Source organism: Paramisgurnus dabryanus, chromosome 16 (assembly GCF_030506205.2).
Source record: "Paramisgurnus dabryanus chromosome 16, PD_genome_1.1, whole genome shotgun sequence".
NCBI classification, from domain to species: Eukaryota; Metazoa; Chordata; class Actinopteri; order Cypriniformes; family Cobitidae; genus Paramisgurnus; species Paramisgurnus dabryanus.
Genome location: NC_133352.1, coordinates 6,840,752 through 6,853,822, shown reverse-complemented (window position 1 = coordinate 6,853,822; position 13,071 = coordinate 6,840,752). Strand labels below are relative to the sequence as shown.

Genomic DNA, 13,071 nt, shown 5'->3' with positions numbered 1-13,071 from the left:
AATTTGAGGTAAACGGTATTCCCCCTTCTAGTGTGGCGCATTGTAAACTTGGAGAATGGAGCAATGAAAACTTCGTAATTTTCTTTACAACTGGAGGAAAAGTTTAAGCGGTGTCCCCTTCCCGAGGGCGCAAAAACATAGTTTGAAATTCGTTCTCTCTCATAAGAAGCAATTCTAGCAGAGGTGGACACTACTTGTTGAGTATTTTAGTTACATTTTCCAAGCATCTGTGCTTTATCAGAGTGTTTGCCTTGGGGAAAAAATTACTTTACAAAAAAAAATTCACTACATTCTAAAGCATATAGAACCATACTGTGTTTTTCTTTCATATTGCATATTATAATTGATTTAATACCTAATTACATACAAATTTTAAGTTTTATGTAAACAAATTTACTAAAGTAAAAATGTAGGCTACTATGTTTAATGTACTTAAATATTCAATATAAACCAAAAACTTGAAGTTATGAATTTATGATGCTTTGGAATTTATGCTTTCCAAAGAAAAACACTGATAAAATACGAATACTTGAAAATTTACTTTTAATGTAAAATTATGTAGAAAGTTGTGTTTTTAAATATTTTTATTAGGGTTGATTTAAATGTTTTTTTTATAATATGATTGGATTTTATACCAACCTTAATGCAGTATTTCACTGTATTAAAGATATGTGTAGCCTATATTATGTGTGCATTTACTGATGTGCATGACTGTCTTTTTCTCTAACGCAACATCCACAATATGTTTCCATTAAATGAAGATATAACCGAACATGATTTGGTTTAAAATAACTCTCATATAAAATAAAGGTTGCAATGCAATGTTAATATCTATTCAGTAAATATAAAATGTAGTATTAATGGTCATAGATATATACATAGCGTAAACAGATTTATATATATTGTATCCCAACCCCAACCGGCTAGGTAAACTACAACATCGTCATTTAAACGGACTCAAAACATAATTTTTTTACTATTTAGTTAATACCAAAGACCACTGCAGTAATGTTGTTTTGATCAGGCAGTGTTTCAGACTGCTGCAGCAGGGGTCCTAACCAGCGCATGTGACGCATAGTACGCGCGCGGAAGCTGGTTTCAGTCTGTAAGTTTTTTTTTGTTGTTATTTCATTACCAAATAAATGTGTTCATTGTTTATAAATATATTAAATATTAATTTTTTGTTATGTATTTAATATGGCGTTTGTTATTTTGTTTGGTAGTAGGAATGTACGCATGTGATATGATTGTGCAGAAAAGAGCATTCAGTAAACTGCCAGCTAGTTGGATACTCACAGAGGTTTAAACGATAAACTAAACGGTAATAACTGTCATTTAATGGTACTTAATAATATGAACTGGTTTGAAGACCCCAAACTCTTTCTTTATTCGTTTTTGCGATTGTAGTAACCGTTTATATTTAAGAGTTGGAGTAATTTAGCTTGTAATCGCGTCTCAGAGCCTCGTGAGTTTGAGGTGATGAACATCATTTTTGATATATCGAGTATATAAATTAGACAGCTGAATGTTGATAATGCAACACAATGTACCATCTAGGTAGACATCTTGATAGAGTTTATAGAAACGGGCACTGTCTCTTTATTATCTAACTAGCTGAATTTTAATAGGCATGTTTTGTCAAAATGGGTCATTAAAAATGTGAAAATTTAGTTTTTGTCTTGTGGCAGCACTATGGCGTTTAACTTTGGCCAAACAGGCACTGGAGGGTTCAGCTTTGGGGCTCCTAAAACTACAGCATCAGCCCCAACAGGCTTCGGTCTGCAGAGCAGCAGCACCCCTGCAGCTGGGGGCTTCTCTTTTGGGAGCAGTCAGCCTCAGACTCAAACCTTCGGAAACCCCCCATCACAGATCGCAGGACTTCTTACACAGTCCACACAGAGTAATGGCAGCACTCAGGGTGGATTCAGCTTCGGAGCCCAAGCCCCAAGCGCCCCATCCACTGGAGGCTTCTCCTTTGGGTGAGATTGCTCACTTTATTTAAATACATACATGACCTAACCTAACACTGGCGTTTGGAGTGATTACTTTTTTTGTTGTCTCTTTGGATCCAAGTGCCTCTCTTCCAAAACTTAGCACGCCTGCAGCAACACAGCCGGCAGCATCACAGCCTGCTCCCACAGGTTTGACTCTTGGGGCTTCAACTGGTGGGACGGGCTTCTCTTTCGGAGGTCTATCCGCTCCGACGTCTACGGCCCAGCAGCCTACGGGAGGATTCAGCTTTGGAGCACCTAAAGTTCAGGCAACTTTAGGTGCACCTGTTCAGCCCACCCCTGTACAGCCCACCTCTGCCCTCTCTCTAGGGGCACAATCCACAGGTAATACAGAGTATTGCAAGCATCTTCATATTTCATCAACATAAAATATCTAATAACACTTTACAATAAGGTTGTATTTGTTATTATTAGTAAATGCATTGGCTAACATGAGCTAACAATGAGCAAGCCTTTTCTGTGCATTTATTAAAGTCTGTATGAAATCAAAACTAGGGATGCACAGAATGTTCGACAAACAGAATATTTATGCCGAATATAGCAAAAAACTAATTTTCGGTGTTTGAAAAAGTAAAAAACTAATCAACTGTACATAACAATGAGGTTTTTGATAACGCGATCACATAGGAACCAGCGCCAAGTGAGAGGTACACACAGGCTTCATAAATGCATCAAAACATGTTGGTGAAAGCATTTAAAAGTGTCAGAGAAAGATACGAAAATACAGCACTACAAGTTTAATTTATTATTGATAATCAAGAAACCCTGAACAACATGCAGACCCAGAGTACGAGTAAGACACAACGATTATGTTCCTAGGTATTTGTCTGCTGAATGAACAAGCACAGAGAGTGAGAGACTTTAGCTCTTTATCTCATGTCATAGATGAGAAGGGGAACGGTGACGAGAGACATCCGGAGTGCCTTACACCCGCGAAACGTACTCGAGTTCGCTTGAAAAGGGTGGTCTGGGGTCCGGTTCATGTGAACTCCAGATCAGTTCGCTGCTAATGTGAGCGCAATCGCACCAAATCGCGGAAGTGAACCACTGTTAATTACGTATTATATGGAATGTCCCACCAAAACAGACGTGTGTGTTTGTGTGCGTGCACTTACCTTGACAACAAAATGCATAGAATGCTTGCTTGACTTTTGTTCTTATTTTTTTTAAACCTTTGGTTTTGTTTTCAAAGAAAAAATACAGAAACGCACTTGCGTCTATCTGGCCCAAACATACTAAAGTCGTTTCGATGACAACGGTCTGTCCGCCGACGTCAATTTTTGCGGAGGCATTCAGAAATCATCTCTCTGCTTGGAGTTCGTCAATCACGTTTGTCGTCTTCTCGTTTACAGCGGTTGCCAAGCAACATGAGAACGCGCCGGCTGCAGCTTGATGATGCAAGCGTACTGCGGTTCGGATGCAAAAATAATATGTGAACACAGTTCATGGGGGGCATGGGTGGGGGAAGCAATCGAACTCGGGTTCGGACCAGGCAATCGCACCAAATGTGAAACCGTCCTAAAAATGTTTGAGAACCAGTTTAAGAACCACTGCTCTGTAAGTCATTACATGCCATGGTCTGGTTCCATCGCATGTATCTGATTTATTGATTTTTTGCACAATGTAACTAGATCTCTCCGGTCCTCTATCCAGAGACTTTTGTTTATCCTCAAGAAGTGCAGGAGTCATTGCGCTTTAGCATCAATTGCACTAAGACGCTGGAATGATCTGCCGATTTTTATTAGAACAACTTCATGTGTGGCCATTTTTAAGTCTAAATCTGTTCCATGAGGCTTTTAATTCTGATTAAAGCACTCTTTTGATGTTTTTCTTTTTCTCTCCTTGTTCTTGGCTTTACTGTTTATTTTTCAATGTGTTATATTCTATTGTAAAGCACATGGTCAGTATGGGTTATAGTAATTATTGCTAAATAAATAAATTTGCCATTGTCATTGTCAAGTAGGGTGGAACGATCTGAGATTTTGTTTTCACCATCTAAGGACGTTTTGAGTCCTTAGGGGTTGTGTACACCAAAACTTTTACGCCCGCGGCCGGCGCATGTTTTCAATTGTTTCCAATGGAAGCTCGGCGTTTTTCAAATAAGCCAGCCGCAAGCGGGTTTTTTCCGCGCTGAAAACCGGCGCTCGGCGGTTTTTCCGCGCTCGGAGCTGAGCGTCGAAAGTTGAAAGATATTCAACTTTGGGAGAAAAGCTCCGCTCGTCAATGTCAGTTCTCACACGGCCGCCCAATCACAGTGGAGGAGGGGCGGGACATTACCACAGTAACCAACCGGATCGCAGCTGAAGTATCACAGCTACCAAACCGCTCAGCTGAAGAAAGCTGGCACTCAGCTGAAAAACAGCTGGCATTCGGCATCCTCAAGGCGTTTTCAGCCGCGTTTAAAAGTTTTGGTGTACACAACCCCTTAATCATGTTCACGGATAAGGTTATGAATTAAGGTTTAATATTAACTGTATGTTTGAACACATTATTTTATGCCATCGTAATGAATTAGCTGCAAGGCACAACAGCTGCGTAATAGATAACCGTCACTGCTGCATTTGTCCACTCATGTTGCTATAGTTTATACAAGTGAAAAACAGGGATAGTGTGGGTATTACTTCACTCACTAAATGACAAGGGATGAGCCATTAAAATAGGAATTTCTCTGGATTTAAAAATCTTTGGGAACTTTTGGGATTATAAACACACAATTGCATGAAATATATCACACTTTGCATATGAATTGTTCTTGCTCATTTATAGTTCATGTTTGCTTATGCATAAACTGTAAATGTGTACAAATTAAAACCTTATTGTAAGGTGTTGTCCATTCTTTCATTTTAATTTAAACATTAGCATGTCATATGTCGCTCACACATTGGACCAGGAGCCACATTGTCTTTTTCCCAAAAAAATGTATCCTGTGCTATTGCAGATATTAAAGGGCCCATGTCACAGGACTTTTTTAAGATGTCAAATACATCTTTGGTGTCCCCAGAGCACATGTGTGAAGTTTTAGCTCAAAATACCATATAAATAATTTATTATAGCATGTTAAAATTGCCACTTTGTGGGTGTGTGCAAAAATGTGCCGTTTTGGGTGTGTCCTTTAAAATGCACATGTGCAGATCAAGTGCAAACACTGATCACAATGATGGTGGTTTGTTGAAATTGAAACTCAATTGTTCTGTGAATTATTTTCTCTCTGCACTAAATGGCAGTGCTGTGGTTGGATTAAGGGGTTGGATTATTATAATAAGAGCTCCTTATGACATCATAAGGAGAGCCAAATTTCAACGACCTATTTTTTCATGTGCTTGTAGAGAATGGTTTACCAAAACTAAGTTACTGGGTTGATCTTTTTCAAATTTTCTAGGTTGATAGCATCACTGGGGACCCAATCATAGCACTTAAACATGGAAAAAGTCAGATTTTCATGTCATGGCCCCTTTAAGCAAATAATTTGACAGTCTACAATGTCCCATCCCCTATTACCACCTGTCAACACATAGCCAATGCAAGTAACTAAAATGTTTTGTTTTTATTCCGAATCAAAGGTTTGACTCTAGGAGCTCCCACTTCTGCCTCCACCGTCCCAACAACTGCAATTAACTTTGGAATCAAAGCTTCAGGCACGTAACTGCTATTAATACACTGATGGATGTTACATAAACTGACAAGAGAAATATGTGTGTTTAAGTTCTGTGTTTTGTTTTTGTAGCTACCCCAGCACCTGCCAGCTCTGCCCCGAACACCACAGCTCCAATGTCTTCTCTGTTTGCTGCACCTATAACCTCAACACAACTCGCAGGATTCACTCGTGAGTTCATCTACCAGGCTAGCTGTCTTATTAAAATAATATACTAGTCAACATTTGAAATGGATCAAAACCTTTCATAAAAGTGGGCCTAATATCAATACCCAATATTCGTTCTTGCCTTATAACAATTTTGATTAACAATTGTTTATCCACTTCAAATGTTGACTAGTGTATATACTTGAGAGGAAATCGAACAGCCTTCTTCAGCGCACACAGTAGTTGTGTTTTTGTTACCCTTCAAATTGCACAAATTTAAATTGTCAATTAAAAACATCCATAGAGATTTATTTTTTCACATTTACATGTCACTTGATGTTCGTAAAAGTTACATGTTCTTCTTTAAAGATGTAATATTGCATACTGTAACCTCTCGGAAACATCTCATACGAATATTATCACAATCCAAAAATCTGGATAGTCTTAAAACAGGCTTCATTTATTTCATTATAAATTAGTGCTTTTGAGGTCCATAGTGAAGATGTAGTGAAATCAAAATGGGATTTTCCTTTTCTCTGACAGTGGGCTCTTCAACAGCCTCAGTGGCCCCTGCAATGACATCATCATCCATGGCTCCCACAAGCCTAACACTGAAACCTCTAGGAACAGCACCTACTACAACCACAGGTTACTACTAAACGTTTCGCGTATAGTTGTATTTTGAAAAAATTATCCTTGTATTTGAGTGTGTGTACGTGTGTTTTCAGCTTCTGCAATCACAGGAGCTTCCACAGGCTTTAGCCTCGGACCGAAGACGGCCATATCTACTGCACCAACCGCTATAGCCGCTGTCACATCTACTTCTGCTGTCACAACCAGGTACAGCGCTTTTCACATCTGAAACGTCTTGGTTCTGTTTTTTTTTTGCAATGCACATGAAAAATGTTCTTGTGCTCTTTGGTCAGCGCTGCTCCAGTGATGTCATATGCCCAGCTGGAGGCTCTGATCAACAAATGGAGCTCTGAATTAGAAGACCAAGAAAGACACTTTCTTCAGCAAGCAACTCAGGTCAATGCCTGGGACCGAATGCTGGTAGAGAATGGAGAGAAGGTAGAGACGCCCTTTTTTCCCTTGTGCCCCATACAATTACAGCTCAGTCCACTTTAGACGTTTTACTAATTATAAGTAAATTTGCAACTACTTAGAGAGTCTACTAATACTCTAAAGATTGGTAGTTGATGTTTAATATATGCAAACACTATTGTGATGGTTCATCAACAGATATTTTATTGACTATTATTATCTTTGCAGGTTCATGTCAACTTATTGCACTAACCCTAATATTTTCCCTAACCCTGACAGTCTATTTACAAACTCTTGTTTATTGACATGTAGTTGCAAAGTTATTTTAAGTTGGATAGAAAATCTAAAGGGGACTATCAAAGAAGTTGAATTTCTTGTCACTTTTGGTATAATGCTTTAATCCTGTTAATGTTATTTTTGTCTTGTTAGATTACATCTTTACATAAAGATATGGAGAAAGTGAAACTGGACCAAAGAAGGTGCTCTTTGTACATTTTTTTTAACATTAGGGGAGAGTGAGGCACAAAGTAACACTTTGGCTTTGGCTCTGTCATTCAAAAAATATTTAAGTTAGATGAATAATTTTTTTAAAACAATCACACACACACATCTCTGTTACAAATCAACACTTAACTCATTTCTCGCCAGCCTTCATATTCTGACAGTAAGAGAAAATGACCAAGCACAAATTGCTCGGCCCTGTTTAAATATGTAAACTAGCCATGTTACAATTAACCCTGTTAGTTTGTGTCCCTCTCACCCCTTCTTTTTACAATGTTGTTTATTAAGCATTAATCATTTATGCTGGTTTAAGTTAAGATGTGTTGTTTTAATGTAAAAATATTTTCTACAGCTGTAGGTGCCCATGCTTGATTTAGGGCGTTTTCAGACCTGTAGATCAATTGCTTAGTTCTGAAACCGGGGGTTCAATAGGTACAATGTTGCAATTTCATGTTGGTTCGTTTTGCATTTCCAAACATAGTGCATCTGTTTATTTTTTTGTGATTCTGCTCAAAGTTGTCCGTCAGGATTGACAGCCAGCAGCTTTATGGGAGTATTGTGTGGCCTTTTTGGTAACTGCGGTTATATAACTCCATTATTGTGAGCAGGAATCAAACATTCTTATCATGTACCTATTGCGGAGAAGAGCAATTAAAAAACATTTTATAAGGAACAGGTGCGCTTTGGTTTTGAATGGCATTGATGTGCTCACCAAAACTTGTCACCAAAGAGCCATCAGGTATGTTCATGGTTAATAAAGCAATAAGATGGCCTGTTCATTGGTCCGTTGGGTCTGATTGCTTTCAGACTTATACAGAGTTCATTTGCAATTTGCATAGACCTCCAAATTCAGGCGGTCTCAGAGCGGTTGTTTTGGTGCTGATCTGAGTGGAATTCCTGTTTAAAAATGACAAAGGGAAAAAATGCACCAGGTTTCAAAACAACGGCTCACGTCTGAAAACACCCTTAAAGTTTTTGTTACTGTTTTGGTGTTAAAACCATAGGCTAGATCAAGAACTGGACTTCATCCTCTCGCAGCAGAAAGAGCTGGAAGATCTTCTCGGTCCGTTAGAGGAGTCTGTCAAAGAGCAAAGCGGGACTATTTACATGCAGAACGCAGATGAGGAACGCGAGCGAACGTAAGAGCAGAAACCCAGTTGGGAGTGTTTATTTATATATGAATTATGTCTTTGCAATGTCTGCATTGAGTCTCTACTTTTTTGCATCATCCAGGTACAAGCTGGCAGAAAATGTGGATGCCCAGCTAAAGAGGATGTCCCAAGATCTGAAAGAGATTATCGAACATCTCAACACATCCAGTGGGCCTGCTGACACCACTGATCCGGTATGTTAAATATGGTCCAGATTAGTGTTTTTATATGTATAATGTGTTGTTGTGGCTAAGAATGATTTATGTTGTGTTTCAGCTTCAGCAGATCTGCAAAATCCTCAATGCACACATGGACTCCCTTCAGTGGGTGGAACAAAACTCTGGTTGGTATCTTTGGTCAAGAACTGAAGTGATGTCTGTATGCCAGCATACTTGTACATAAATTAAACTTTATTAACCTAAACTAAAGATTTTAAAAAATATAAGAAGTGGGACTTTAAATATGAAACGCCCTACTTTCATTTAAACAAATCAAGACATTTCATAGTATCTTCAGTATGCCATGTTAAATGTACATGTATTTCTGACATGTACATTCTGTGTGCAGCTTTACTCCAGAGGCGAGTGGAAGAGGTGTCAAAGTTGTGTGAAAACCGCAGCAAGGAACAAGAGAAGAGCTTTCGTTTAAACTTCCAGTAAACATGCAGAAATTGCTTCATCAGCTGTAAATGATTGTCGTTTTTGTTATTTGCTTGAAAATAAAATACTTTGTACCAGTTTTCTCTTGGAGTTACTTGGTTAATGCATTATTTCTTTTTTTTTTTACAAATTTATAAAGAAGTAAATCAAAAGTATGAAGTGATTTTGGTAACACTTGATAACTACTTTAGAATAACATTATAAATCAAAAGGCAATTTAAACAATGTTTGTATCAAAATATATTTTTCTTTAAACAATTTAATACACTTAATCAAGTGGTTCTCAAGCTGGGGAGATGTTGGAATGCGGAAGTGATGTGACGTATTTCCCTTTGTGCGAGACTTCCGTTACAATAGCCGGCCGGTAGAAAGCAATGTTGTGGGAGCACGTACAAAACATGATTAAAACAGTTATGGTAATTATTAACTACACCCGCCATGTAAAACCCAGTTGGAGGATAAAATTAAGAAGTGGCCTGATGCATCATATGTAGAAATATTCAATTAATTGTGTGGTTGCTCAGAGTTGGCGGGTCTTCGGTGTGTAATTATAAAAGCATAGAGGCGTACAGTACATGTACAGTGGGAAAGTCAGTCTAGTGTTTCTACATAAAAATACCAAGAATTTGTGTTTTGACCTTTTTCATACGTATGTGAGGTTTGAGGTTTTATAAACAAATTTGTAATTTACTGTAAAGTTATAATGTTTTTTAAAAACATAAAGCTTATGTGAATGTGGCGCTTCCTTTTGACAGTCAGCAGCAGTATCTTTCTTATTCAAGTTATTTAAACAGACCATAATAAACATATAAACCAATTACATTATTTAGTATTGTTTTTGTTTTAGGCAAAATCATATTATATCGCTTCTTACGCACTAGAGGGAGACATAGGTAATTTAGAAAATTATTTGCTTTCTCATTTAAAAACATAACAAAAGTACGTGCAAACACATTAAGAACTATTATAAACAGTAACTTAGCAGTTTTAAGTAACACAGCATTTCAGAAAATGAACATTACACCACCAGTAAAATATGGTGGTGGTAGTATGATGGTCTGGGACTTTTTTGCTGCTTCAGGACCTTCAGACTGTGATAAATGTAAACATGAATTTGCTGTTTTCAAAAAATCCTGAAGGTCAATGTCTGGCCATCTGTTCATGACCTAAAGCTAAAACACACCTAGGTTCTGCAGCAGGACAATGATCCAAAACACACCAGCAAGTCCACCTCTGAATGGCTGAAAAAACAAAATGAAGACTTTGGAGTGGCCCAGTCAAAGTCCTCCTGACCTCAATCTTGTTGTGGCATGATCTTCAAAAGGTGGTTCATGCTCAAAAACCCTCAGATGTGTCTGAATTACAACAAATCTTCAAAGATGAGTGGACCAAAATTCCCCACAGCACTGTAACAGACTCATTGCAAGTTATCACAAACGCTTGGTTGCGGTTGATACTGCTAAGGGTGGCCCAACCAGTTATTAGGTTTAGGGGGCAAACCCTTTTTTTCTCCATTTTATTTTCCCTTCATAATTAAAAACTTTTAAAAACTGCATGTTGTTTTTACTTGTGTTATCTTTGATTCACATTTACATTTATTTCATGTTTACATGTAAACATTAAATTGTAACCTACATGCAAAAAAGGGGGCCATTTTCACACCACTGTATATGAATGGGAATATCCTTTAGAGATATTTTACTTAATTTATAGGGTTGTTCATAAATGTGGCAAACATGCGCATATTGCATTAAAAAATTTATTTCATAATTAGCTACCCCCACCCAAATTTCAAAGTTTTACTTCAGTGAAATGTTAGACTTTTGATTTTTTTTATTAAGTTCAATAAAATACACAATTGTCTTCACGGCTTTCCTCTTTTCATGTGACGTCACGCATTTGGGGGAACGCCCCGCTGGAGGGCAAGAGAGCGCTATCTGCCGAGTGATTTCTTTTATTTTAACAGTAAACACTGAATATATGAATCATTGTGTTTTTAACCATAAATCAAATCTTTGTGTAATTTTCTTACCTGGATTGTTGTCGCGTACTGAAGCAACCAACCAGATTATTTACACTACTGCTAAAGTTAAGTTGTCATGTGAAAAATGCAAAATCATTTGCACCTTAATAAAATAATTTGTTGTACTAAAAGTATATTAAACGTGTGTTCAGATAAAATTAATTTCATTAATATTTGAAGAGTTTCGTTGCAAAACGAGATTTTTTTTGGTTGTGCATTATTAATATCAATTCAACTGCAGTTTTGTTTTGATTTAAACCTTCATAACTTAAAAAATACAGCTAAGTAGCATCCTAAAACAAAATAATAACATGATAACATAATAATAAACATGTTTTGACAAAAATGTTAAAAACGGAGTTATCTCATTTTGCCTCTCTGTGTGCGCAATGTAAACTACTGCTTTCTTGCCCTCCAAGTCCCCTGGTGGGTCACGTGACTGAAACTATGTATTGGTGGAAACGTACATTTTAAAAACAAAAATGTTTTGTCACTTGCTCATCATGCATCAAAGATTCAATACGCTTATTTGGCGCCACTTACTGGCGTAAATATGCAATGACATAAAAAGAACGAATCGTTAAGCGAATATCTGAATGAGTCTTTTGAGTGAACGAATCAAACTAACGAATCACTGAGATGAATAAAACTTTCCACGACTTTTTGACGCTTCTGAAGCAAGGAAATTGTTATTTTTGGAATCGACAACCAGGCATATTTTCCACATACGATTCAGATGTCAATTCGGCGAAAGAGTCTAGAACCCAAGATGCGAAAGAACCAATGCAACACCAGCGCCCATAGATATGTATATAAAGGCTAGATGGCTCGTCCGCGCTGATGGCCAATTGAGTGGAACGTCCGCATTTTGGCGGCCATCTTAGGACAGGGCGCTCGCTCACTCGTAGCATTGAGTTTTAATGATGCAGGTACTTTTAAATGACCATAACTTGCTTAATTTTTTACCGATTTTCAAACGGATTGGTTTGTTATAAACGTCAAAGATGTACCTATGACACTGAATACGTATACTAAAAATAAATAAAAAATTCATGAAACATGTTAAAGCATCCAGAATTATAGCCACGTTAATAACGTTTGTAAAAAACCAAACCGTTTGTAAATCCGTCAAGAATTCAGCAAGTTACGAGCATTTTAGTTGGCGTATGTCACTCACCTTCCGTCCACAGCAGCAGGGAGCAGCACTATGGCAGCACTGACCTAAGATGGCCGCCAAGTGACGACACAGCTGACTCCGCCTTGAGCCATCTAGCCTTTATATACATATCTATGCCAGCGCCCAGCAGCAGCTATGCCTCCTCCATTTTGGAGGAAAAGACCGCTTCTTGCTGTCGCTATGAAATTATCAGTTGCTTTGTAAAAAAAAAATTGCGTACATTAAAGTAGAAATCCAACCTGAATGTTGAGACTGACAACACAGAATAACGTAACGTTACGAGTGATTATTATACGAGTGATCATCAAATCATCTTTTCTTTTTTATTTACAAAACATTTATAGAAACCATATTTTTTATAAATACAGATACACACGTTACTGTAGGTGTAATAAACAGTAACATTGTACTCAGACCATTTCCCATAAGGTACACATAACAAATAATTTATAAATGAAATAAATAAATAAATTTAATAAACTCATTCATTGTAACCTAGTGTCATATTCATATAAATATATGGCTAGGGCTTGCAGTTCCTAAAAATAATTAAGTTTACTGATACACTAAAAACAATAAAAGTTAGTAGAAAACGAGGAAAGGCAAGATTTTACTGTCACATTGATAGTTTGTCGAGTGGACTTGCGAAAATTGCATTATTTTATTCCACTTTGACTTCTCTTTCGTTGTCATTCTGTTTATCTG

General features: G+C 37.4%; 1 protein-coding gene across 1 annotated transcript; it reads left to right on the top strand.

Annotated features, from left to right (window-relative positions):
- The first annotated feature begins 1,023 nt into the window (after window positions 1-1,023).
- nup62l (nucleoporin 62 like) lies at window positions 1,024-9,245 on the top strand. Its single transcript, XM_065249160.2, has 13 exons — window positions 1,024-1,105; window positions 1,689-1,979; window positions 2,074-2,336; window positions 5,573-5,647; window positions 5,737-5,835; window positions 6,355-6,459; window positions 6,540-6,651; window positions 6,738-6,882; window positions 7,285-7,334; window positions 8,361-8,495; window positions 8,590-8,701; window positions 8,784-8,850; window positions 9,075-9,245. Exons 2-13 carry the CDS (start codon window positions 1,693-1,695, stop codon window positions 9,164-9,166), a joined length of 1,542 nt encoding a protein of 513 aa, XP_065105232.2. The 5' UTR covers window positions 1,024-1,105; window positions 1,689-1,692; the 3' UTR covers window positions 9,167-9,245.
- Window positions 9,246-13,071: the final 3,826 nt, after the last annotated feature.